Below are 25,110 nucleotides of genomic sequence, written 5' to 3'. Positions count from 1 at the left end.
CTCCCCACACATGCCACCCCGCTGTGCTCTTCTGCTTCCGACCCTCCAACTCTGTGCAGAACAAAGCGAGCTGGCCTTGATGGTTCTAGCAACAAGCGTAAGCAGGAGCCTCTCTGCAGACCATTCCCTGGTACTCACTAGAAACATCAGACCTTCTCTGCTAGGAGCGCACACTGTCTGAAAAATATTCTGTTAATTTCAGGGAGTGAGCGACTTGGAAGAGGCTTAGCTGCAAAGTAAAATTCCTGAAAAGAAAATGGGTTCTGTTTTACCTCAAACCAGGAGAACCACTGAGTGGGAGCAGCCCTGTACCACCCTCAGACCCATCCCAGCCCTTACAGGAGGCTTTGCTGGCTCACTCACCAGCTCCGTGAGCAAATGCCCACCAGCTGGCACATCTCCCCAGCTGGGGAGCTGGCACATGAACTTCATAGGGAGTGTGTTACGCATCGCAGTTTGTGTCATCTAGGAGGAACGTGATGGACAACATTGATGCTGCACGGCATGTTCCATACTATATAAACCCTCTGGGTTTTATTCACAGCTACTCGTTCTGGGCGGGCAGATGCTGAACTGTGCTTGATACACAAAGGCAGCACCCATTGCAAGTACGGTGCAAGTACTCGTATGCAGCACACAGCAGAATACCCTTTCCAATAATCCTATATTACTATCTATTTTATAAACAAATTTTTGAATATACTTTGTAATTTTTTTGGTTACAGGTTATAGTTGACTTAGCTCTCTTTCCTCCCCTTAAGCCAATGTAGATACTATAAAAGGATCTCTGGTTTATTGGTTTTGCAACTTGGAAAGTAATCATTTCACATTCTTTGTGCACGCGCTTCTAGTAATTTCATTTTATTTCACAAGGCTAGTCTTAGAGCGACTTTTTAGCTATATTGGTAAAAAGCAGAAAGAATTGCAAAAGGCATATCCCCCTACCTTGCCATCCGCATCCTGCAGTGTGCAAAATGGAAAAGAAAGTATTCTGAGGGAGTCTATGGATTAGGAAAGAAATGACAGAAAGATAATTATGAATGCAAAAGAAGAATGGTAGCTTGTCACACACCTTACTTGACACTTCTTCTGAGTGGGTGTCAAGAAGGTGGATAATGCCAACAGAGCTGCATTGCCTTTTTGGTACAGGAATGAAGCACTGCACCTTTAAAACATACAAATAAGATCCAGAAAAGTTTTGGCCTCCTATTGGAATACAGCTACGTATCTTATATGCCTCTTAAGGTCAGGAAGTTAAGAGATGATAATTTCTAAAAGAAAATGCATATACGCAGCAGAAAAGAACATTGAATCATTCCACTGCATTTTTATTTACAGCTAGTCATTCTTGGTGGACAGATGCTGAACCAACTTGCTCAATACATGAAGGCAACACCCATTGCTGCTCTTTTGTCAGTATACAAAGTCAGTACGAGTGCAAGTACTCATACACAGCACACAGCAGAATACCCTTTCTTGTCGTTCTGCTCAAACACGCCTAGCTTGCAGTTTCCATTAGGTTAATAACTCCAGATCAGCTACAGCCAACGCTCCTTTCTTGCTGCTTCTCCTGCAGATCAGCTCTCTGGACTGATGCAAACACACCCTTTTCTGCTGGTCATAACCAGAGTTGTGAAACCAACTTTTCCCAAAGCTCCAAATACTTCAATAGCCGCTAGAGTGATTTGAGCCCTGTATGATGTCTAACGGGGTCGAGGTCCTTTCAGAAGGGAAAACACAAGTGCCAGCCACAACTGGGGAAAGAAATTGCTTGGTCGATCTACAGGTCTTGCAATGATTGTGGGCAGGAGTCATCAGAGCACGGAAACTCTCTCAGGTGCAACTCTCCTAGCTGGCATCTGAAGTGTTTCAGAGGCAATGCCATCTTTTCTTCATGGCAAAGCCTCCCTTGATACCCTCAGCAATCGCTGTCGTAAGTAATTACACTCCGAACTTCCAGGAGGTCCACACTACAGCAAAACTGAGGGATTTTAAAGAAAAGGAAAAAAAAGACCAAACAAACCAATAACAACAGCAAAAAAACCAACCAAATCCTTTTTGGGAAAAAAAAACCCAAAGACCAACACACTTAAAAGGGAGAAATGTCAGATCTCTACCTTTCTGTGGTCTTTCTTACCATTTCCCTGCCATTCATTGGCATTTGTTCCAGAGTTACTCACTGGAGTCGATGGGGCTGTTGTACACGCAGCTGCCTATTTGCTAGTGCTTTCCACAGACTTTGAGTCTCAGCTGACACATTGGAATACAAAGTTGTGGCCCTTTCTCTTTTCTGTATCACTGGTGTCCCACTGTATACTGGGAGACTTTATAAATGAAGGATTATTTAAATGCCATTAGGAACTGACAGCAGGCATCCCTGCATCACCTGCAAACAAAGCCATCTCCAATCTGAGTACTGAGGGACTCTCTTGTTTGTAACAGGACAGAATTAGGCACCAATACAGGTTAGGTGTGGACCTGCTGGAGTCAAGTTCTGAAGAGAAAGATCCGGGGGTCCTGGTAGACAGCAAAATGACAATGAGCAAGCAGTGTGCTCTTGTGGCCAGGAAGGCCAATGGAATCCTGGGCTGCATAGGGAAGAGTGTGGCTAGTAGGTCGAGGGAAGTCATTCTCCCCCTCTACTCTGCACTGGTGAAGCCACAACTTGAGTATTGCATCCAGTTCTGGGCTCCCCAATTCAAGAGGGATAGGGAACTACTGGAAAGAGTCCAGCGAAGGGCAACAAGGATGATTCAAGGATTGGAGCATCTCCCTTATGAAGAAAGGCTGAGAGAGCTGGGACTCTTTAGCCTGGAGAAGAGAAGGCTGAGGGGAGACCTTATCAATGCTTATAAGTATCTGAAGGGTGGGTTGAAGGAGGAGGGAGCCAGACTCTTTTCAGTGGTTTCCAGTGAGAGGATGAGGGGCAACGGGCACAAGCTGGAACATAGGAAGTTCCACTCAAATATGAGAAGAAACTTCTTTACGGTGAGGGTGACAGAGCACTGGAACAGGCTGCCCAGGGAGGTTGTGGAGTCCCCTTCTCTGGAGATTTTCAAGACCCGCCTGGATGCCGTCCTGAGTAACATGCTCTGACATGCCCTGGGCAATCCTGCTTCGGCAGGGGAGTTGGACTAGATGATCTTTATGGTCCCTTCCAACTCTAAAAAATTCAGTGAAATTCAGAATGACCGATATGTACATATTCCCCTTGCTTTTGCTGGAATACATTGTATGGACCATCTGCAGTTCTCAGCATTTCTTCCTATGTCAAATATATATCTAGCCAGTCTCAGTATTTGAATGTGTCTTCCTTTCCCTTTGTCATGAAAGGGTTGCCTTTTCTTTCTCCCAGGAGCTTTGTTTTTTCTCATAGGGAACCTGAAGAGACCCTTGCATCCAAGAAAAGGTCTTGACAAGGAAAGAACCCAGTATGTTACTACTTCCTCTGATCTGGAAAATAAAATCACCTTTTTTTTACCTATCACAGAAGGCAACTTGTCAATATTTCTGCTATCTTGCTGTGCTTTTATTCCATCCTTCTTCATGCTCAGTGCCAAAGCCCCTAACCTCTTGGCCATGTTGCCATACCAAAGACTCTGATAGGAAGAGAATAATTTAGAGATTGTCTGTTTATGAGAGAGATTATGAGAGAGATGTCTGTTTATTTAGAGATTTCTGTTTATGGAAAGGAGATTTTTGTTTGTTTGTTTGTTTGTTTGTTTTTGTTACCTGGAAAAGATTAAAAGAACTGGTAAGTTACAAGGGGACAGTCACTTCAAATTTTCTTCATCTAAAAAGTAGCTAATGAATTAAATGTATTGTCTATCAGCCTGCAATGATGGGGAAGACTCCTCCTCTTCCTCAGGGGTGGAAAAAAAAAAAAAAAAGTGCAGGATGCTGTGAATAAAGAGTTTTAGTAAAACTAATGTTCCCATGTCCTTACTCCAGCAAGGGGCAACAAGACAGGGGCAGCAAGGGAATTGAAACATGTTCCCGCATCTCTGTGGATGTTTCCTACCTATTGAAGCAAACTGGAATGCTTGATTTGGACCACCCAATAAGACCATGATGCCCCCTTGGTGGTCATACTCAGTTACAATGGGACGACTGAATTACGTTAAGAAATATATGCCTATGTATGCACTCATACTTATGAAATGTGCAATTCAGATTTTATTTCTAAATATAAGTACATACTTAGTAAACATGACTCACTGCTCTTTCTGCTGGCTTGAAATCTGTGTTTGCTCCCCACGTGCTGAGAGAGGAGCGATATCTGGGAAATGGATGCTCACATTATCAAAGCCAACATCAACACAGATCTTATGTGTTGCTTATGCAAGTCCATTCAGCCTCCTTCCCCTTGCCCCATCCATTCCAGTGACTCAGGAGACCCTCTTTCCATTGTAGTAGGTTGTGTTTCCTAAAACAGGTCTCGTGCAGAGAGGAGCACATGCACGCTGGCTCTCTCTCTGGTGAGACAGGACCGTTTCCAGTGCTGTATCATTTTGTATGATGAGCTCTGGCACTTCAGCCCTTTGCTAGGCAGTTCCCTAACACTAGACTTTTCCCAGCAGCGTTGGGCTAGAAAGCATCTCGTGATCATGCAGGACCCGTGCTCTGCACAGAGGTACAGTGGCCCTGGTTAGAGTTTTCACCACAAAACAGCTGAACTTGTCCTTCCAGCCCTTTAAAGTGGATTGTAAGACTGCAGACACCCATCAGCAACCCAGACTGGGCACTTACCTGCAGGGGATCACACAGATTTCTGCTCAGATCAGAGGAAGAGAGTCTGAGCTCCCAGATGGCAGACGAGTTTTCTATTCGATTTCAGACAGGCAGCTAAGAGAAACTCTTGGTCTGCAGTTGATATCCCTAGGCCCTTTGGTCTAACCTAACACAATCAGAGGCACTGTAAGTTTTACTCATCTCTCTGTTTTTACATACCTAAAGCTGTCTGTGAAATGCATTTTTCAGCAATGCAATTCACTAAAATTTGCCCCCCATCCACCCACTCAGAGCTAACCCTTAGTGTAACTATCAGTCTCTTTACAGATGGAGAGAATTTCAGAAAGAGAAACTTAAAAAAATGGTGAGAAAGAGAATTTTAACAAAAAAAGAATGAAGTAGATGCACCTAGGTATGCATTTGAATTTGCCTGGTCCCAGAAAGCCAACATAGGCTGCAGGTTTTAGCTGGACCAGTAAAAGCCTCAAGATTACTCTATTAAATTAATGAAATTTGATTGAGAGCTAATAACAAGTTTAAAAAGTCTTCTAAAAATATAACAATCAAACCCACTAAATTCATAATGTAACAGTAAAGGGGAGAAATCCTGAGGAAAAGACTAAGGCTTTCACAAAACTAAAAAAAAATCTTTCTTTTATGTACAAAATAACCATGGGAAAGGACAATTTCTTATCAAAATAATAAAAACATTCTCTAAAAATCACAGAGCAAATGCTTCTTTATTGCAAGGGGAAAAATATGGTATAATGGAAGAGGCACAAGTTCTTTACAAAGCCTGAGCCAAATGAAGCTGAGGAGAAAGAGGACTACAATTCTATTTATAATACACTGGTACAGTGTAGGTACTGTGTAGGTACACCAGTACTGTGTAGGTTTCTCCACATATGTGAACCAGAATAACACTCAAAATGCATTTCTTCTAGTGACCTTTACTTAGGGAAAGAAAATCAGCAAAGCATACTGCTTTTACATAGCACATTCACAGCATCCAATTCCTTATTAAATGCCTAAGCAAAATCCTTTGCCACATACTTAAAAATGGGTTTACGGCACAGTACTCTGAGGTGGTTCGTGGGCTTTACAGAGATGCCCACATTTTCATTTGAGACAGCCACCATCAGTCATGATCAGGGAGAGGATAAATGCCTGGGCAAAGCAGTTAGCTGAGGTGGTATGGCAATTCCTACGTTCCCATAACTATACCACAGATCCACATATGCCACATATGTACACAGACAGAACCGTGCGCCTGAGCCAGAAGCCTTCTCACATGAAAGAGGTGCAAATGTACGAGCTAAAGGAGTTAACAGTACATAAATCACTGAATACAACATCAAACTTACTAGAAGTTCACACGTACCTGCTGTTGCAAAAGATTCAGAAAAAGTAAAGGTCCGGTTAAGGAATACAGTAGCTGGAAAGGAAAACTGAAGGCCAATGCATCACCTTAGGAAACATGAAAAATACTGCAGAACAAGAGTATCTCAGTAAAGAGGAAAAGTGAAGTATGTTTCCTAGCTGGTGGTGTGTCAGAAGGAAAACACAGGAGTTTCGTAAGGTCACAGTGTCTTTGGAAAAGGGTAGGAGAGATGGAGAATTTTATAATTCTGAAATTATTGTCCTGTGTTCTGCCTTCTTCTGTTTTGTGAAATGTCTGCATGGTGGATACTTCATCTTGGGAAAAACATTCAGTATCATGCAATTGCTATTACAGAAGAAAGCCACCCTGACCTCAGGAAGACTTTCTTGCTTGACTTAAACCAAGTTATTCAGAACTACATACTCTGCTATTCCATATAAAGGGAATGACTTGCTGGTTTCAGCCAGTGACTCTTCTACTCCCATTTGCTGCTATAAAAATTAAGGTTAAAAGTAATCTCACATTGTCTAAGGATGCTAATTTAAAGCAGCATTTCTTCCTCTAATTTTCTGTAATCTAATTTTGCAAATGAAAATGTGGGAAGAACATTGAGCTATTTAAGAGGCTACCAAGGGGAAAATGGTGAATACTACTGTACGGGTTATGTAGCCAAAATCATGTTTAAAGCTACAATAGGGCTTTACTTCTCTTGAGGAGTAATCTGAAGAACACATAGTAAGGCAAAAGCTACTAGAACCTATTACTTGTAATGTTAAGTGGTTATTATTTATCAAGACAGTATCAGCCTCCACACTCCATGAGTTTGTGGGGTTGGTAGGCAAAGCGTGCAGCCTCTACAAGCTGGGAAGTTGTCATTGATGACACTCATGCTTTTACCACAGCTGAGTTTCCATGTTGTCCCTTTGATTTCCATACCAATTCATACATATCAGAATAACATATTGGAAGCAGGGCCCCCAAAAAAGCAAATACCAACTCCAGTGAGTGCAAGTCCTGGTAAGAGCAAAGGAGTGAGCTGTGTGCCACATGTTGCATTCCAAAATACACATCAGCAATGTTCATAGGTGATCCTGTGAACAGGGTTTAGGAAAAGACATAAATAATTTAATATAACAAAGAAGCAACTTTTAGATGTGTCAAAAAAGGGCTAGGAAAGATCTGAGAAAATACTCCTCTGGTATATCCTCTAGATATTCTTTGGACGTACACCAGAATACATAGAATAAGATTAAATGGTCAAAACATAAAGTAATACTACGGTGCAGGGTTTTCAGGTTCCAACATATTCCTAAGCTTTCTTATTTGTACATTTTTCAAGCCTCCAAACAAAAAAAATGACACTTGAATTGTGTACTGTGGTTAAAGGTAACAACAGCAACAGTGATATTTACATGCTGCCTTTCACAAGCCTGTATCCTTGTGTCTTGAACAGGTCAAAAAGGATTTGGCTATGAATATAATTATGAAAATTGTATTTTCATATGTACATATGTACAAAACTCATAAAATTTATATATCACATATCTTCCAGCTTTTGGGAAATATTATACAGGAATGGTGGATTGGCATGTGATAAAAAAGACACAGCTAGAAATGGCTTCAAGAAAAGTTGAGGGTAGTGTTTTCAGGTACTTGAGATGCCCACCAGCCCATATAATTTTGTTTTTGAAAAAGAAATGCTGACCAGGAGTATAGTAGAGAAGTTTTCTCTCAGTTAATACGTCCAATGAAATTTCAAACACTACCTCAAGGACGGGACTTCTACAAAGGCTTCTGATCTTACATTAATGAAGCAAGGCAAATTCTAACATGTTTGCCTTTAAAAAGAAGAGCAAATTTCTATGTTTGCCATTCTTTTCTGTTCTCTGCAGTTTCCTGCAAGATTCCTTGAATGAAATAGTAAGAATACTAAGAACTAACAGAAATCTCAATGGAAGGTCTGTAACTTGGCTTGCTGGCAAAATTTACATCCTTGAGGGACTAAGCTGATTATTTGTTATATTGAAGACTAGTGAATGAAGCATAAATTCCCACTAACTGCATATCAAGAAACAAACCTTTAAAAATACTACGTTATTTCCATTTCTAAATCCCAGGTTACACTTGCAGCAAATAAATGTAAATGTAAAGTCCTGAATGTAAAAGAGACAACACTGGTTTTGTGAAATTGTCATGTACATCCTGCATTGACGGCACCTTTTTTTGACATCAACAGGAGTTACAGTTATCCAGTACATCCAAGGACACGATCCAGATAGCTGCTATTAAAAAGTCATAGATATAAACTCTAATAGGGAAAGAGAAAGCTATCAAAACCTGTATAAATCAAAAGCTATAAATTCCAAATGCTGTACTAATTGCATTGTATAAATTCAATAAGCTAAGGAAAAAGAAAACGAAGAAAGTAGTAGTCAGCATGATTAAAAATTAAATTTTTTAATTTTATTAGGAACTACATGAAAAATTGTATTGATTCATTACTAGACGGAAGTTGGCAGCTTGTTAGTTCAGGAAAAGTATAAATATTTTGCTCTGCAGGTCTGCTGAGAATAATGAACAACTTCCCTTCAGACTAACCCAAAAAAAAGATGAGCAACAAGCATTTTTTTTAATCACGTCTGGCCAATTCACATCTGGTGTCTTTACAAGCCTGTGTAATTACTAACGCACCCTTCTCAGAAACTCTCAGAACACTGGGGAAGCTCCAAAGGACTGGAAAAAACATAAACTGTTTGTGTCTGAAGGCAGTGGTTAAAAAAAATCGGGTAATTTAGGAACTTCAGGCCTGCCAACCTGACATCAATCCTCAGACATCTATTTATCTGGCATGAAAACTACCTATTTGCTGTAACTAGTAACAAATGATGCCGAACACACAGTAATGTTGATCAGCATTGATATATGGAACATAGATCCTCTCATATTAGTTTTGCTTTGGTTTTTAAGGCTATTTAGTTGTTAGAAATTGAACAGCGGTTTAATGTGTGATAAGAAAACACCTTATACGCTGCCATGCATTTTGACTGATAACTGGGACGGCATTTGGACGACAGAGCACAGGTGCTCACAGCGGTGGTTTACTGAACGTAAACACCAGTGGCACTTAAATCCCTGGGACTGCCAATGCAAACCTTGGGGAGATGAATGGAAAAAAGGCAAAGCATAGGAGAGAGAAATTTTACTTTGCATTTGCACATTCCCTTACTGGAATGAGCAGTCTCTGAAATCAGCAGTTCAAAAGATGTTGATAAATTGAAGAGGATTTAGAGAAGAGAGATGAGATGTCTAAAGGACTGGAAAAACATGCCTTGTACTGACAGACCACAGGAGCTCACTCTGTTTAATCATCAGACCATTTCTCCTGGCATTAGTAACCTGATTGTACCGTGAGCCCGTTTAGGGAGTGGCTTTGTCTGACAGCTAACTTGTCTTTTTCTGTTTGCTTTTTTAGGGTTTCCACCTGTACCAGGTCTCTGAACTGGTTCTCCCCACAGCCACATAAGCAGCGTCAACAAAACTGGTTACAGGGGACAGGTGGCTGCGAACCAAAGGAAAAGACAGGACAGTTCGTCCCCAGATTTAGATCAAATGAACAGCCTCCATACACACCTTCCTACGTACCTACATACCTGCCTCTCTTCAGCCTCATGGTGTCGGTGAAGAAGACATTACAGACCCTTCTGGCTGGAAGCCAATGTCACTCCAGTCTTCAAAAAGGGCAAGAAGGACAACCCAGGAAACTACAGGCCGGTCAGCCTCACCTCCAGCCCTGGAAAGGTGATGGAACAGCTCCTTCTGGGTGTCATCTCAAAGCATATGAAGGAAAAGAAAACTATCAGAAGTAACATGGATTCACCAAGGTGAAATCATCTGACTAAGTTGATAGCCTTCTACGATGGCATGACCGGATGGATAGATGAGGGGAGGGCAGTGGATGTTGCCTACCTTGATTTCAGCAAGGCTTTCGACACCGTCTCCAACAGCATCCTCATAGGTAAGCTTAGGAAGTGTGAGTTAAAAGAATGGACAGTGAGGTGGATTGAAAACTGGTTGAAAGACAGAGCTCAGAGGGTTGTGATTAGGGGCACAGAATCTAATTGGAGGTCCATAACAAGTGGTGTTCCACAGGAGTCGGTACTGGGTCCAGTCTTGTTCAATATATTCGTCAATGACTTGGATGAACGGATAGAGTGTGCCCTCAGCAAGTTTGCTGATGACACAAAACTGGGAGGGGTCGTTGACACACTGGAGGGCTATGCTGCCATCCAGCGAGACCTGGACAGGCTGGAGACTTGGGCAGAGAGGAACCTGATGAAATTCAACAAGGGCAAGTGTAGGGTGCTGCACCTGGGGAGGAATAACCCCATGCACCAGTACAGGTTGGGGGCTGACCTGCTGGAAAGCAGCTCTGAGGAAAAAGACCTGGGAGTCCTGGTGGGCAACAGAATGACCATGAGCCAGCAATGTGCCCTTGTGGCCAAGAAGGCCAAAGGCATCCTGGGGTGCATCAAGAAGAGTGTGGCCTGCAGGTTGAGGGAGGTCATCCTCCCCCTCTGCTCTGCCCTGGTGAGGCCCTGTCTGGAGTACTGTGTCCGGTTCTGGGCTCCCCAGTTCAAGAAGGACAGGGAACTGCTGGAGAGGGTTCAGCAGAGGACCACAAAGATGATTAGGGGACTGGAACATCTCTCTTACGAGGAAAGGCTGAGGGACTTGGGTCTTTTTAGTCTGGAGAAGACTGAGGGGGGATCTGATCAACACCTATAAATACTTAAAGGGTGGGTGTCAAGAGGATGGGGCCAGTCTGTTCTCAGTGGTGCCCGGTGACAGGACAAGAGGTAACAGGCACAAACTTGAACATAAGAAGTTGCATCTAAACATGAGGAGGAACTTCTTTATTTTGAGGGTGGCAGAGCACTGGAACAGGCTGCCCAGAGAGGTGGTGGAGTCTCTGTCTCTGGAGATATTGAAAACCCGCCTGGACACATTCCTGTGCAACCTGCTCTAGGTGGACCTGCTTTGGCAGGGGGGTTGGACTAGATGATCTCCAGAGGTCCCTTCCAACCCCATATCATTCTATGATTCTGTGACATTCACGGCGAACAATTAATCGAGCACTGTGATGTTTTCTTTTTCACCAGCAGAGATTAGATGACAGTCTAAGAGATTTCACTGCCTGATTTAAAGACCGTATTCAGGGGAATCCTGTAGTCTATGTTATGTAGAGCAGCAGACTAGATGATACGGGGGTTTCATTCTACCCTCAAACCCTAGGAGGTGATGTGTTGGAAGAGCATCCAGTCTTATCATCGGCAAGCAACCTATAAACTTGTCTTTTAGAAATACAAACACTAGTGCATTTGTATACATATACTCTTCCTCTAACATTTTCTAAAGAAATAAGACAGTTTAGTCCAGTTAGCTGCAACTGAGTGCTCTCCAGCCCTTAACACAAACAAGCCGAAGTGGACAAACACGCTAGTCCTCCAGCAAAACTAATAAAACCGTCATTCTCACCTATAAAAGAAGAGGTGCCTTTATTCAGATTTATTATAGTTTATAAAGCACTTTTTCACAAGTTATTCAGATGAAAAAATTTTAAGGAACTGTAAAACTATTTTTATCTGAGTTGTCTTTATTATCCCTTTAGCGCCACAGCAGATAAGCTATTAGGCAGCCTACTGTAAACAGCTAAATCTTTCCCATGTTCCAACCCCATACACTGAGACAGCAGATAACGTACAGACAGTGAAAGCAAAACCCTGGAAATAAGTAGGTCAGGAGTCTAGCGAAGAAGAAGTGCCAATTTGTGGCTGTTGAGCTGTGCGGAGCTGCACCAGAATACAAATGCTGCCCCTTTTTATTCAGGCAAGGCACCAGCAGTGGGACCGTGCTGGCTCAGGGACTACCAAGCCACCTCGGTTGTTGCCGGGAAGGAAGGAAGGCAGAAGGGGCTGCTGCGGTGAGGACCAGCAGGTCATCCCAGGGCCTGGGACCCAGCTGCCCACCCAGCTTGGTTCTGACTGCAAGAGGGACCGTGGCAGGATGGATTTGCCACATGTGAGTCATTGCAAGATCTCCTGGTCTTTGCAGCTTTTTGAAATACCTGTGCCTTCAGCTGTCAGCCATGGGAAGATGTGGAAGTGAATTTTCCAAGGTGAAGAAAATCAGGAATGTTTGTACAAGACCACAGATTTGATAAAAAAATAAAAATAAAAAAGGAAAAAGAAAAATCCATAATTGGGATCCTTTACTTAAAGGAAAAGAAAAAAAAAAAAAAAGACTCACATTCCTGGAACAGTCTCTGTCCTTTTAAAGGAAAACACTTTTAACTTCAGGCTTCTAATAATCACAGACATTGCTGTATTATGAGGGGAGGTTTTGTCACTACAGTATGCGGAAAATCTGAGTCAAAACCAAACTACATCCAAATCTATGGAAGTCTACACAGTTATGATATGCTCTGCCAAAGGACCATTTATTAAGTGTTGGTGTGACCCCAAAGTTCAGCCACAACCAGAAAAACAGCCAAAATGGAGGTGGCAGCATTGTGGTTTACTGAAGTTATCTCTGAAAACACAAAGAAGGGTTATTTCCATCATACCAGCACTGTGTTCCCTCCTGAAGAACATGTGCATGGGGAGAAGACCAGGGGAAGCGGCATTTCCATTATGTCTTTTTGCATCACAGTCTACTCCTCAGTAAACTAACCAAGGTTGTGACTTTACCTCAAAATTACAAAAGAAAATAATAGATCAAGTGCTCTTTATCAATGGAGCTGTTTTTTTTACTGCAGTCGAGATAGGCTGTTCTCACCCTCTCTAGCTGAACTTCGAAAAGTTAACACTTAATTAAATTCTAGCCTGAGGAAATTGTTACGCTACAAAAGCCAAGTCAGAAGCTATAGGGGGCTGGGCATCATCTGCGAATTGACATCACAGGACACATCGGCTCATTCCTACACACTTCTGTGTGAACTTCCTTACCTTCTATAGTACGTTGAATAAAAAAGGATGATAAAATAGTAACCCCATGTCCCTAAGCAAGGTGTTCTGCTAACATTGCCTTTTCCCTGCAGCTAAACATTGAGCTTTTTCAAAGGAGAAGAAAAAAATGTCTTTCATCCAGATTATATCAACTAAGACCTAGAACAAACAAATGACATAAAAACCTTTCATTTCTCAGGGGTTTGGGGGGGTTTCAAGATAGGAGTAACATATGAATGTATTATTTGGATTAGACACAAAAATATCTTGAATTTCTTTTGATACCAAGAAGTTTCCCCAAAACTGCAGGAGGCTGCTCCCACTTTGTGCAGGGACTTTTCCCAGCTCTTATTTCCCCGTAAGGAAATAGATCTACTTCAAAACCCTGACTCTGTCACCAACAGCTTTGATGGAAAAATCACATATTCCATAGTACGTGCTAAACAACTTTAAGAGCAAGAAATGTATAACAGAGCTTAATTTTATTCCAGTTTGAACACAGTGGAGAGTAGAACAGGGAAGAAATGTGATAATTTGACCGACTGTGGTTTTGACTGTCTCAGCAGTTGTGCTGCTTTTTTCCAACAGACTACTTGCAACGGCCGTTTTAATACTTCAGCAATCATATATTAGAGTTTTGTTTAGCAGCAGAGCCTTACATTTAGCCTTGCAGTTCACTGCAAGGGGAAAAACACACGCCGCTCATTTTAACGAAAAACAAAATTAGCATTCCGTTTCATAAAACTAAATGCTAGTACTTTCTAAATAAATAAGGCATTTCTACCCAGTTTTCATTAACAACTATGCTGAAGATTTCCTATTAAAAAAAAAAAAAAAAAAAAAGAAACCCAAACCTGAGTCAAATCTAGCCTTTGGAAAATATTTTCTGCACATTTTCATCCATTTCTGACAGCCAAAAGGGCAGAAGGAGTCCTAAAATCTCTATATGCATAAAAGAAATTTTCTCCAGCAAAGGTACCAGCAGCTGGGTTTAGGACAGGCAGCCAAGAAGGGCTGTTTGTAACGGGGCTCAAAGCTGTTTGAGCTACACTTGGGAACACTGCAGAAATTTAGAGGCTGGAAATGTTTTTAAGCCATTCTAGTCCACCCATTGGTTTGGCTGAGTGGCCGGCGTTGCAAAAGTAAGCGTGACCGCTTGCCTCCTTGGTCTATAGGGTTTTAGTACACGGGCTACCGTGTCCTCCTTTGACAAAAGGTTTTATATAGACAGTGCCAGGCATTAATTACAGTAATTTGTTGTTAGCCTTGTTTCCTAAGGAAATAAGGCTCATACACTTGCATTGTCCATTTGGGTGGACATCTGTCCCCCTTAACAAATTCTGAGCTGATGGGTAATTTCAACCACAGTCGAAAGAACTAAAAAAACTCGCAGATGTTATGTTCTTACAAATTCCATGAATACTGCTGGCTGGGTAAAGGCAAGAGGAAAACAATCTGTAGTTCCCTGAGGGAGAGAGGTAGAATTCAGCCATAACCTTCATCATAGCAGAAGCTGGCTCCGCCAAAGAATGTGTGAGCCGCCTTTTGCCTAGCAGAAGTGAAATAAAAGGGATGGGGGCGAGTAATTGAAGTGGCAATATAAAGGAAATGAGACCTAAGCCTGCAGAAAGACAGACTCAAAGTTTTGTTGCTCGTGGAAAAACCTCCTTTCTTATATTATTGCATGATAACAAAGCTGTCAAATACTACCAAGCCACCAAATAAAATGGTTGATTAAACTTCCTTCAGCTGGTTCCTTTGCACTATAACCACACTACCCAAGAAAGTTACAGGTGCTTCACCCACATGGATTTTACTAGGAATTCGTTACTAATTTCCTATGAAACTGACCGGTTTGTTATAAACCATCAGGTTTATAATAGTTCACTAGTGATCACAGGGTAGCTAACAAGATCATCCCTCCATTCCTTAACAGAATTTCTAAGTGCATTTCTCTTGGATCATTGATTTCTTTAGGTATTAATGTTTCTTTCACTAAATGAATACTGTATCAAATGTTGTTATTCTCTGACTTCACAAAAAAAATCAACATTTTATTTCAAGTATTATTCTGTGCTATTCAAATTAAGCTGTTTGATCACTATGGTTTTCTGAGGACTGATTTATACTGACCAGTACTACAAAAATTCTCCGTGACACTTAAAAGGAAAGTATGCGGTCTGGCATTATACATTTCTGCTTATCTTGCCACGGGTGTTACTAGGGATCCCTATACACACCATATTCTTTGCTCAATGTTTCTGCTTTACATATTAGTTTGGAGTCTTTGCTGAAGTTATGAATATGATACTGTGGAAGAGAGAGCAAAGCTAACAACATCTTTACTGAGAGTAAAAAGGACAGCATAAACCACACAACTGAGTTAATATTTAAAGAACAAGAATTTAATTTGGTATGCAATGTTTCCCTAGGAGGATCTTTATTTTCAATGCTATACATGTGAAAATAAGAATGAATAAGTGGCTCATTATCTACATGTATAAAAATATAAACATCCTATCAAACATCTGCAAAGTCAGCCTTCATGTTACACATCACTGAAAAGACCTATGCCTTAACTTCTAATTAAAGACTGCCTTTGTTTTTTAAATAGCACTCGCAAACGCTACTGCATTCATTCCTAAGTACATGAACTGTGAACAACAGCTGCTACAAAATGTATACAGGACTCCAGTAGTGTGCCTTTAGATTTCTGTTCTTCTGCACGTCAATAGGTTAGCAGAGTCATCGTGTTTATTATCCGTTCTTTGAGCACTCAATAGAAGAGACCAGCAAAACTCAGTGACTTTGCCTTGGGCATTTTACCTTTTAAAAATTTTACTGAAAGTACTCAGTAATGTGTAAGAAAAATATTGTCTTCTCTGGCAAACCATCAAATGACTATTACGTTTATGGCACCATCATTTTAAGCCTAAATACCAGTACATGAAGGGACCCATTTCCTAATACTAATAACACTTAAGAGTTTTTAGCACAAACACAAAGATTAAAAACTCATTAGTTTATGTTTTTATTACATCCATTTTTACTTGAAATTCTGAGAATTTCCGGGTCTTCTGCCAGCAAATGGATAGGCAATCATTGATCAAAATACAGGCAATCTTTGTTTTAGAGATGCATTCAGCCACCTGGAAGTTTAGTTATGATTCACATTCAAGCAAGTATGTAATCGATTTCAGTTCTACAAGCTGATATTCATATTCAGTTTTTCCATAGAAACAGGTATAGGAAACCAGTAAAACAACATTACCATATTATGTACATAGCGTAATATGTAAATGCTCAGCTAGATATATTATGAAATTCTGTAGCACTAAAATGATTAAAAAACTAAATGATTCGTGTAAAATGTTTATATACTGTATATATATATACACTAAATCACAAGTTCAATTTAAAACTGCCCCTATTCATAGCTCCTATGATGGATATAGTAAGCTACCAGCTTCTTAAAAAAAAAGAAAGCTATCTAGAGCGGATTTGAACACTTTACTGAAAACTGATTTTATACAAAATCTTAAAAAACATACTTCAGAATTACTTAACAGAAACTAGAAAAAGATAGTCATTATTCTCGAGAACGGCATTGTAAAGACCTAGTAGCTGTGATCAGCGTCCTTTCACTTGTGGTATAAATAAGTTAAGCACAAAGAAATCATCTCAGAGTAAGGCATAGGACAAACAGGTTTCATTCTGTCTTCAGGTGTATCGGCCTCTCACTCTATCTTATTGCTCCTCTAATTTGGCAGGTATACATTTCTCTCCTTTTAAAAATACTCCGTTATACAACTATCTACAACTGAACAATACCCAGCGCTTTCTTATGCGCATCTTCAATTTAATCACATTGATAAACATCCTTGCTAATACAAAAAAAACCCACGAAAACAAACCATGGCGATGCAAGTTATTTTCAGTTTTATGTGGCTGTGCATGCACTTAATGAAAGACCAAGTGGCGAACACAGAGGCTGAGCACTGAAACTCAACTCAATACATATGTAGCTGTAGCTGTTTTCAAAGGAATTAAGGTTTTAAAAATAAAACCCTACTGTGAAATTCTTTGGTTAGAATACAAGTGCTAGTAGCATTTCTAAAATTGGAGTTAGAACAATTTATTATTCAAGAGTTTTAAAAACGTAACTTCAAGCCTTTAATACATACCGCTAAATTCTTCAAAACTTCTGATACATTTAGGATAGTTTTCCATGAAGGTCTGAGTGGACAATACAGGTTTTTAAAACAAGTTCAGGTTTTAAGGGAAAGCGCTTTCGTACCCCAATCTTCATGAATTTATCAGAAAGAGCTGCTCAATCTGCCCTACTGTAAAACCTCCCACTCGGATCATTTGTTCCAAAGCAAGCTACGGCTACCTCCTCCGGGAAAGAAATACTGTTAGACACCACAAACCAAATACAGCTTAGAAGGGGTAATTTCCCCTGAAGAAAGTTGGCATCGTTCTTGCTTTTGTAAGGATCGGGCTTAATACTTTCTAAGAAGCGCTAAGCTTGTCTAGGAAGAGGTACTTAACTCCCAGCAGTGTCACTGCTCTGGTAGTACTACCATGAAAACCGAGAAACTGGTTCTTAAAAAAGTGGTTTCAGCATCAATTCTGTTGGCTTCAAAGTTTTACAGCACTAACATGACAAAACTTAAAGTAACAAGCAGGGTGCTCTTGATTACACCTAGAACGCATTAATTCAACGTACACGATTTCAGCTCCCCAGGCAGCAGGCCCTACCTTCACTCTGGCAAGCCTGGCCTCTTCTCGCCCCGGTCTTTTTGAGGGTGTTTAAGGAAATATGCACAGAGATTTCTATGCATATTATAGACTGTAACTTCAAAAGAATTATAAGGACTTCACACCACCCATGAAAGTTACGATTCACAAGCACTTTAATTTTTCATAGCGTAGTTGTTTTACCTCTTGAGGGAATAAACACGTGTCTCTGAGGACACTTTATAGTTCAAGTGGTTGGTTATCCAGGGAACCTGTCCTTTGACATCAGCCTTACGTGCCTGCTGTGCAGGCCCTGGTCCAGTTTAACAACTTGGAGAAGGACATTCAGAGAGATAGGGAGCAGAGAAGGGCAAATGGATGCAACCTGTCATGAAGGGCCACATGTATGCCTCCTGCAAAATTGCTCATCTCTACAGAAAAGTATGAACTGGAGTGCCAACCCCTCGCTGTCAGGCATCACTTCCAGCGGACAGTCCTTCACTGAGAGGCATCGCTTTGAGGAGACAGGGGGATAAAATGGACCCTAACAGATCCACCCAACAAGGCTGAATCTTGGGGGAGAGTATGGGGATGAGAAAAGACAGCCATTTATCATGCCATCTTCAACAGAAGTTGCTGAAAAGCAACTGAAAAGTTCCGCAGCCCCCAAATGGGTGGTTTTTAAAACACCCCTCCCTGACAGGGCCATCCCTTGGCTTCTGTGCGTGGAGAGGGGCAGGGGCTGGGCACACACGCAGCCTTTCTGAGGCAGGTATTTGTCTACTCCCGCTACCTCTCTCCTTCCTCGCTACCAACACAGCTACTGGGAAGTGTGGGAGGTGGGGGATGATGGTGTGAGCCGGGATACGGTGGCTGAGCAGGGACGTGGCAGCCAAGCAGGGACACGGCGGCCGAGGCACATCATGGTGACCTCCTGTCCCCGGGGCCATCAAGAGGTGCGTGCAGGAGGTGTGGGGGCTGCGCTGGGGGCTGACCAGCCTTGTGCGTGGAGGCAGGCACCAGGATGAGGAGAGTGCAAGAGGACAAGCCACCCTCCGTGTTCTCCTTCCTCCAGGCCGGGAGGCAACCATGGGCACAAGGGCGTGCAGGGGCCACCACCTTATCCCCACGCCGTGTGCCGGGCAGATGCTCAGTCCCGGCAGAAGACATACTCAGTGTAGCTGGTCCAGATCTTGTCGTCGGCGGGGCCGCCCTGCTCAGGGGCGAAGGCGCAGGTGCCGGTGGAGGAGCAGGCGGCCATGCGGAAGCCGGCCTCGGAGAGCCGGTCAAAGGCTTGCTCGAGGAAGTTGAACTTGAGGTAGTAGCGGGCAGTGTAGCGCTCGGGAGGGCGGTCGGGGTCGCGGCTCTCATTCAGCGTCTCCCCGAAGACCTCCTTGGCCAGCGCCGTCTTGCCGCAGACGGTGATGCGGGCCACCCGTCGGAACTTGGCATCGGCCTGCGCCTCCCGCCCGATGGTGTAGGAGCCCCGGTAACCGATGGTGATGTAGCCCGAGCGTCGTCCGCCCGCCCCGTCCAGCGACTGCGAGGGGGTGAGCAGCGGCCCGCCCGAGGGGCTGCGGCTGGCGGTGGGCGACGGGGCGGAGGCGGCAGCTCCCCCGCCGCCCCCTTCCAGCGGCTCGGCCTCCAGGTACCCGAGGAGCGCCGGCGGCGGCGGCTCGTCGGCGCAGAGCGAGCCGTCGCGGTGCAGGGCGGCGGGGCGAGCGGCGGCGGCGACCCGAGCCTGAGCCAGGCGACGAGCCAGGTCGGGCAGCTGGAAGTACTCGGCTTCCCGCTGGAGGCGGCTGCGCTCGGGGAAGTGCTCCGGCAGCACGAGCTGCAGGTCCCGCAAGTAGTCCAGGATGTAGCGGAAAAGGAAGCCGTCGCGGTCGAGGAAGAAGCGGCCCTTGCTGTCCCGGGGCAGCTCGCTGGGCTGCTGCTGCGAGAACATGCGCCAGAGCAGCGAGTCCCGCACCGAGACCACGGTGCAGCGCCGCGTCACGTACACCTGCCCGCCCACGTTCAGCTCCACGATCTCCGGGAAGGACGACCAGCCGCCCGCCGCCGCCCCGCTCCCCGCCGCCCCGCTCGCCGCCGCCGCCGCCGGCGAGACGCCGCCGCCGTTGGGCAGCCCGCGGGCGCTGTCCGCCAGGGCCATACCGGAGGGAGCCCGCCGCCGGCGGGGAGCCGCCGCCCTTCCTCCTCCTCCTCCTCCTCCTCCTCCTTCTCCTCCTCCGGCCGCCTGGGCTCCGGCGGGGGAGCGCGCAGCCCTCCGCCGCTGCCCGCCGGAGCCTCCCGCCCCGTCTGTCGCCGGAGCCGCTCCGCTCCCCGCTGCCCGCTGCCTGCCAGGCGCCTCCGTCGGGCTGCGAGCGGAGAAGCCCCGGCGGCAGCGGCGGAGCCGTGTTTATGTAGCGCGGCCGCACCTCGCGGGAGGCGGGGGAGGCTGGCGGGAGGCAGAGCCGAGCGCACGGGGAGGGGAAGGGGACGGCCCTGCACTGACGCAGGGTCCCCCCCTCATCGTTAACCTCCTCCCCCCCCACCCCCTCCAACACCCCGGTCCTCCTTCCCCGGCTGCGGCGGGAACCCTCTCCCCGCCCGGTGGGCGCCCGCCGCGCTCCCCTCGGCGGGGACGGACACTGCGGCGTGCGGCCGGAGGGGGTAAAACCTCGGGGGGGGGGGGCGCTGCGGGACCGACCCGCCGGCCCCGACGTCGGCAGTTCAGCTCGCTCCCCGGTTTCTCCGAGACGTCTTTTGGCAGGCGAGAAACCCCGTTCCATTCGTCCCGAAGTGCCGGAGCGGGGAAGCGGCGAGACGCTGCTGCCCCGCCGAAGGGAGCCATGCCGACCCCCGGCTAATCTTTCAAAGATTGTCCAAACCCTCGCCAAGTCAGACCCTCGGCGAGTTAACAGTGTCCCCCTCCCTCCTGTCGCCTTCACAACGCGGGAAACCGCGATGGTGCGGTGCAGCCCTCACCCGCCTCACCCGGGTCGCCTGCCCGCGTCTGGGCTTCCAGAGACACTCTCGCTAGGCGGGATTTTAAGGCCCTTAAGGACCCCGTGCAAACCTCCCGCCGATCCCCGTCCCCCGCCGAGTGGCAGCGGGAGCGCCGTGTTGGGGGTGCCCCGCCGTCGGGGCTCGGTCCCTGGCGGCAAGGGGACACCGGAGCCGATGGGGTCCCCTCCAGCCGCCTGTCAAACGGCACTTTACCGTGAGAGCCTGGCTCCTCGTGTCTGCGTGGATATGTGTGTAATTGGGTGCCCTTACAGCTCAGATTTAATTTGGATTAATTAGGTACAACGGGATCTGCGTGAAACATAAGCACCTATTTAACATGCGTTGGCAGAGAGCATTTAAATTACGTTTCAGGCTTTTGCTTGAATTTCATCTACATTTCTGTGCCTCTGCAAGCAGCAGCAAAGAGATGCTGCCTCAATGCACTCAGTTGCTCTCCTCTGGGAGTTCGACTGTGATTTCTTCCTCAAGAGGACAGCTGGAAGGATAGGAAAGCCTGAAGAGTATGAAGGCAACTGTCAATGCCTTCCTTTCGTAGGGGTGAAAGAAGCCCTACCTTGCTGCAAAGTCCCTAATGCATTAGGGTCCATGAAGTAGAAGTCAAAAGATGCAGAGGCAGGGGGTAAGAAGTCCTTCAAAAATTAAGAAATGGGAGAGGAAGGAAAGGCAAGTTAGTTCTCAAGAAGCAAGCTGTTTGCCCAAGAGAAGAAGAAGAAGAAAAGGAGGAAGAGGAAGAAAACGGGGAGTTGAGAAATAGAAGTTTTGAAAACAGAAGATAAAGAAGCACGATGTGTCAAGGGAGAGCTGACAGGGAGATGTTGTGGTCTAAAACGATCGAGTGAGCTTGGGGCACTCGGAAGTTCCAGGAGTTAATTTTGAACAAGACTAAGAGTAGGGCAGCAGAGATGCGGAACATTACTTTTTCCATGTGGGAAAGCCAGCTGCCAGGATTTTGACCACCAAGTATTTTCGTTTGTGGGAGCAAAATGGCAAAGTAGGTTATACTGATGTTTTGCTGAGATTTTGTAACTAGCAGCTTGTTTCTCTCTTTTTTTTTTTTTTTTGAGGGGAGTAGGAGAGAGGTGAAGTTCTGGAATATCGGGGGAAATAAAGTAAAATAAGCCTGAATTAAGTTGGTTTGCTACCCATTTAAGCATCTGAGTTTGTTGATGTAGAAAAAAAAAAAAAAAAAGAAAGAAAAATAATGAAGAAAAATAATGTGACTTATCTGCTAGCACACAGGGAATCTTTGTTTTCTTCCCTTATACTATTTTAGGGTCAATTCACCAGACTAAAAGCACATGGAATTTTCACATTGTGCTTTGCTGGTGACAGCTTCATGGAGTTGCTTTTACCTTTCAGTCTCTTAATGTGGCATCACCCCCTACGTCACCCTGCTCCCGGCCATACTTAGCAAGAAGCCACCTCGAGAGCCTCCCACAGATTCGTATTTTAAACTCCGCTTCCCTAGTGTGGGCTCTCTATCGAGAGCACTGTGATTAAACTGTGCACCCAGAAGATGAGATCATATCATGCTCGTGCGGGTATTTATTCATAGCAGAATTTGCAGTGGAAGATTTTGTACCAACCAGCAGGTGAGCCTTACAAATGCTCCTATATTAAAAAAAAAAAAAATGGAATGTTTAATTCATCTGGTAGTTAAACGTAATTTCTCTGGCATTAGGTGAGTTATTCATGTAGGTTAACAAAAATAGCACTAACATATTCATTAGACTTGAGCTTTTTACTTGCCTTCAGCTTAGTTGGATTTGAGACCAGACTTTGTAAGACCTGAACTTAATGGATCTTCCAGCTCATGTTTTCGGAAGCTTTGCAGACGAGTAAGTTAACGCTGCTCCTTCAGACATCGGTTCTCCAGAGTTTTATCTCCACCTGCCAAATGAGAAGGACCCACCATGGTCCTGGAAAGCACCATATGATGTCCAAAGCCAGGCAAATTATAGGGGATGGAGGGGACACAGCTGTAGCAAGATTCGCACTTGGGCCACTGCCCCAAGTCTTTCTTTAGGGGCACAAACTGATCCGTCCCACTGCAGTGTCCAATGTGCCAATGGGTAAGCTGACCCCTGACTTGCCTTCAAAAAGAGAAGGAGGAGCCTTCTCCTGGGAAGATACTGTTCATACAGCCTGTTCAACAGTCCTGGGCAAAGACCCAGCTTGCAGTGTTTGTCTCCGAGATTGCTGTCATTTTCTGGGCTCAAAAACATGCCCAGCACTGAAATATCTGGTTTGAAGCCACCGCTCTTCAGAATTGTCTTCTATGGGCATCTCACTGCTGCTTTGTGCAAGTGAGGATGCTATTCTTGGCTGCAAGGTTATGGTTATTTTAACTTCTTTAACAGATTTTTCCCCCTCTTTTCACAAAATATTCAATTAGTTCCTTCTCCATTTCCTATCTCTTTTCATTTGGATGCATTTGTCTCCAGTGAGGAGAACTGGACTTCATCTGGGGGTATTAAAATGGGTAGATATATCAACTATTTTTACTTACATGTCAGTCACAGGGTTGCATAACACAGTCATAATCTCAGTGCTTCATTTTATGTTGTGTGGGAGACAGTGAAATATTAGTACATGTAACATTCAAGGCTGCCACAGAATGTCTCGTTAGGCACACACACCCCATAAAGGGCGTTAAATGTTAAATATAGTCTAATGGACAGCCTAGGCTTTATGACAATAAATGTGTAGTTGAATTTCTTTGACTGTGCAGTGCCACGACATTTCTGAGCAATAGCTCCTTCAGATATGACAGTCGTATTTCAGTGTTTGCTATTAGCTGCCTACCAGAACTAGGTACGTATTGGGTGCATGCTGTCTTAATCTGATGGGACCAACGGCTTTTCTACTTTTAATATTTTGAGCTGTTTACACTGGTTTGGGGGTATTTCCTTTTTTTCTTTTTTTGGGGGCGGCTTGGGGGGGAATCTTTTGTTGCGTCAATGTTTAGAAAGATGTTTCCGTCACGATGGGATGAAGAATGAGCCCTTATTTTACAGTTTGGGTAGCCCACCCACGGGTGGACGAGGTTTATTCCGGGAGGACGATTTCCTTCACAAACCATAGAGGAAGGGCAACACCTAGTGGGAGTAAACCCACATTGCAATTAAGAAAGGCAAAGGGCTCCGAAATATTGCCAGCACGACCCAAGAGCCATAATAAAGAGAAAACTATACCTTTTCAGTCACAAAAAGTAGATGTAAACTGTTATATTACTGTATTCAACTTATTCCTGAGAAGCTTTACAAGGCAACAACACACTTTATCCCTGTTCTGAACTAAAAGTGGCAGTTAGCATTTATTATTTCTTCTTTCAGTCTATATTGTATGAAATGGTATCATATGGCTTAGAAAATGCCTAATGAGATATGAATGAGTTGTTTGAATGTTTAATATAGAATTCAGTGAAAGATTTAGCCTCCTGCATAAAACCAACAAAAGGAGGTAGTGATCTAAACTGGAGTCTCAAATATGCTCATTTCAGCTTCACAATCTTGCTTAGAGGATGCAAGAAAAAGAGTATGGTTAGTCCTAGAGCAGAGTTTTTTGTCTAAGAGTTGGGAACTCTTCACATTTTTGGGACTTACATGCTCTCTAAAACATGTGGAGTTCCGTAGGTTTGACTTTGACAGTCAATAGATGGCTATTAAATGAAACCTTTCCCATTTCTGAATCACTGCGCAGGGTGAAATTACTAGGAACAGCGTTATATCAAGTGATACGAAGTAGTGTTGCCAAAAACTTGAATTGTGTATTATTCCACCCAAAGACATTCAACGCCTTCTAAAGAGAGTGCTCTCTCTCTGCAAACTCAGTCTCGCATACTGTATATATCTGGACAACACAAATACACAAATTCATAGATTTACATATTTCACATGAATTTTACTGAATGTTATCTGTGAAGTTATATCTGATAATATCTGTTAACAGAGATTGTTTTGCCTGTGTGTTTGCATATACAGTTGAATATGTTTAGATGGAACTGCATGTTCTAGGAAGCCCAGCTGCTATGAAAATGCACGTGTTCAAGCATGAGTGATATTGAAGAATCGTAGAATAATTCAGGTTGGAAGGGACCTCAGGAGGTCATCAAGTGCTCTAGCACTTTCCTCCTGCCAGTGTGATAAAGACACTATGCTGAATAATTTTGTGAGGGCAGTGCTCTGCAGAGCCTGGGGGAGAGGGATGGAGCGGGAGGAGGACAGCCATTAGCTGTGTGTT

General features: G+C 44.2%; 1 protein-coding gene across 1 annotated transcript; it reads right to left on the bottom strand.

Moving 5' to 3' along the window:
- Positions 1–19,006: 19,006 nt before the first annotated feature.
- KCTD12 (potassium channel tetramerization domain containing 12) lies at positions 19,007–20,011 on the bottom strand. Its single transcript, XM_074151859.1, has one exon. The coding sequence runs from the start codon at positions 20,009–20,011 to the stop codon at positions 19,007–19,009; it is 1,005 nt and encodes a 334-aa protein (XP_074007960.1).
- Positions 20,012–25,110: the final 5,099 nt, after the last annotated feature.

The sequence above is a fragment of the Numenius arquata genome, chromosome 1 (genome assembly GCF_964106895.1).
Source record: "Numenius arquata chromosome 1, bNumArq3.hap1.1, whole genome shotgun sequence".
In the NCBI taxonomy this organism is placed as follows: Eukaryota; Metazoa; Chordata; class Aves; order Charadriiformes; family Scolopacidae; genus Numenius; species Numenius arquata.
Note: the sequence above shows the minus strand (reverse complement) of the source record. Positions and strands in the feature narration are given on the sequence as shown.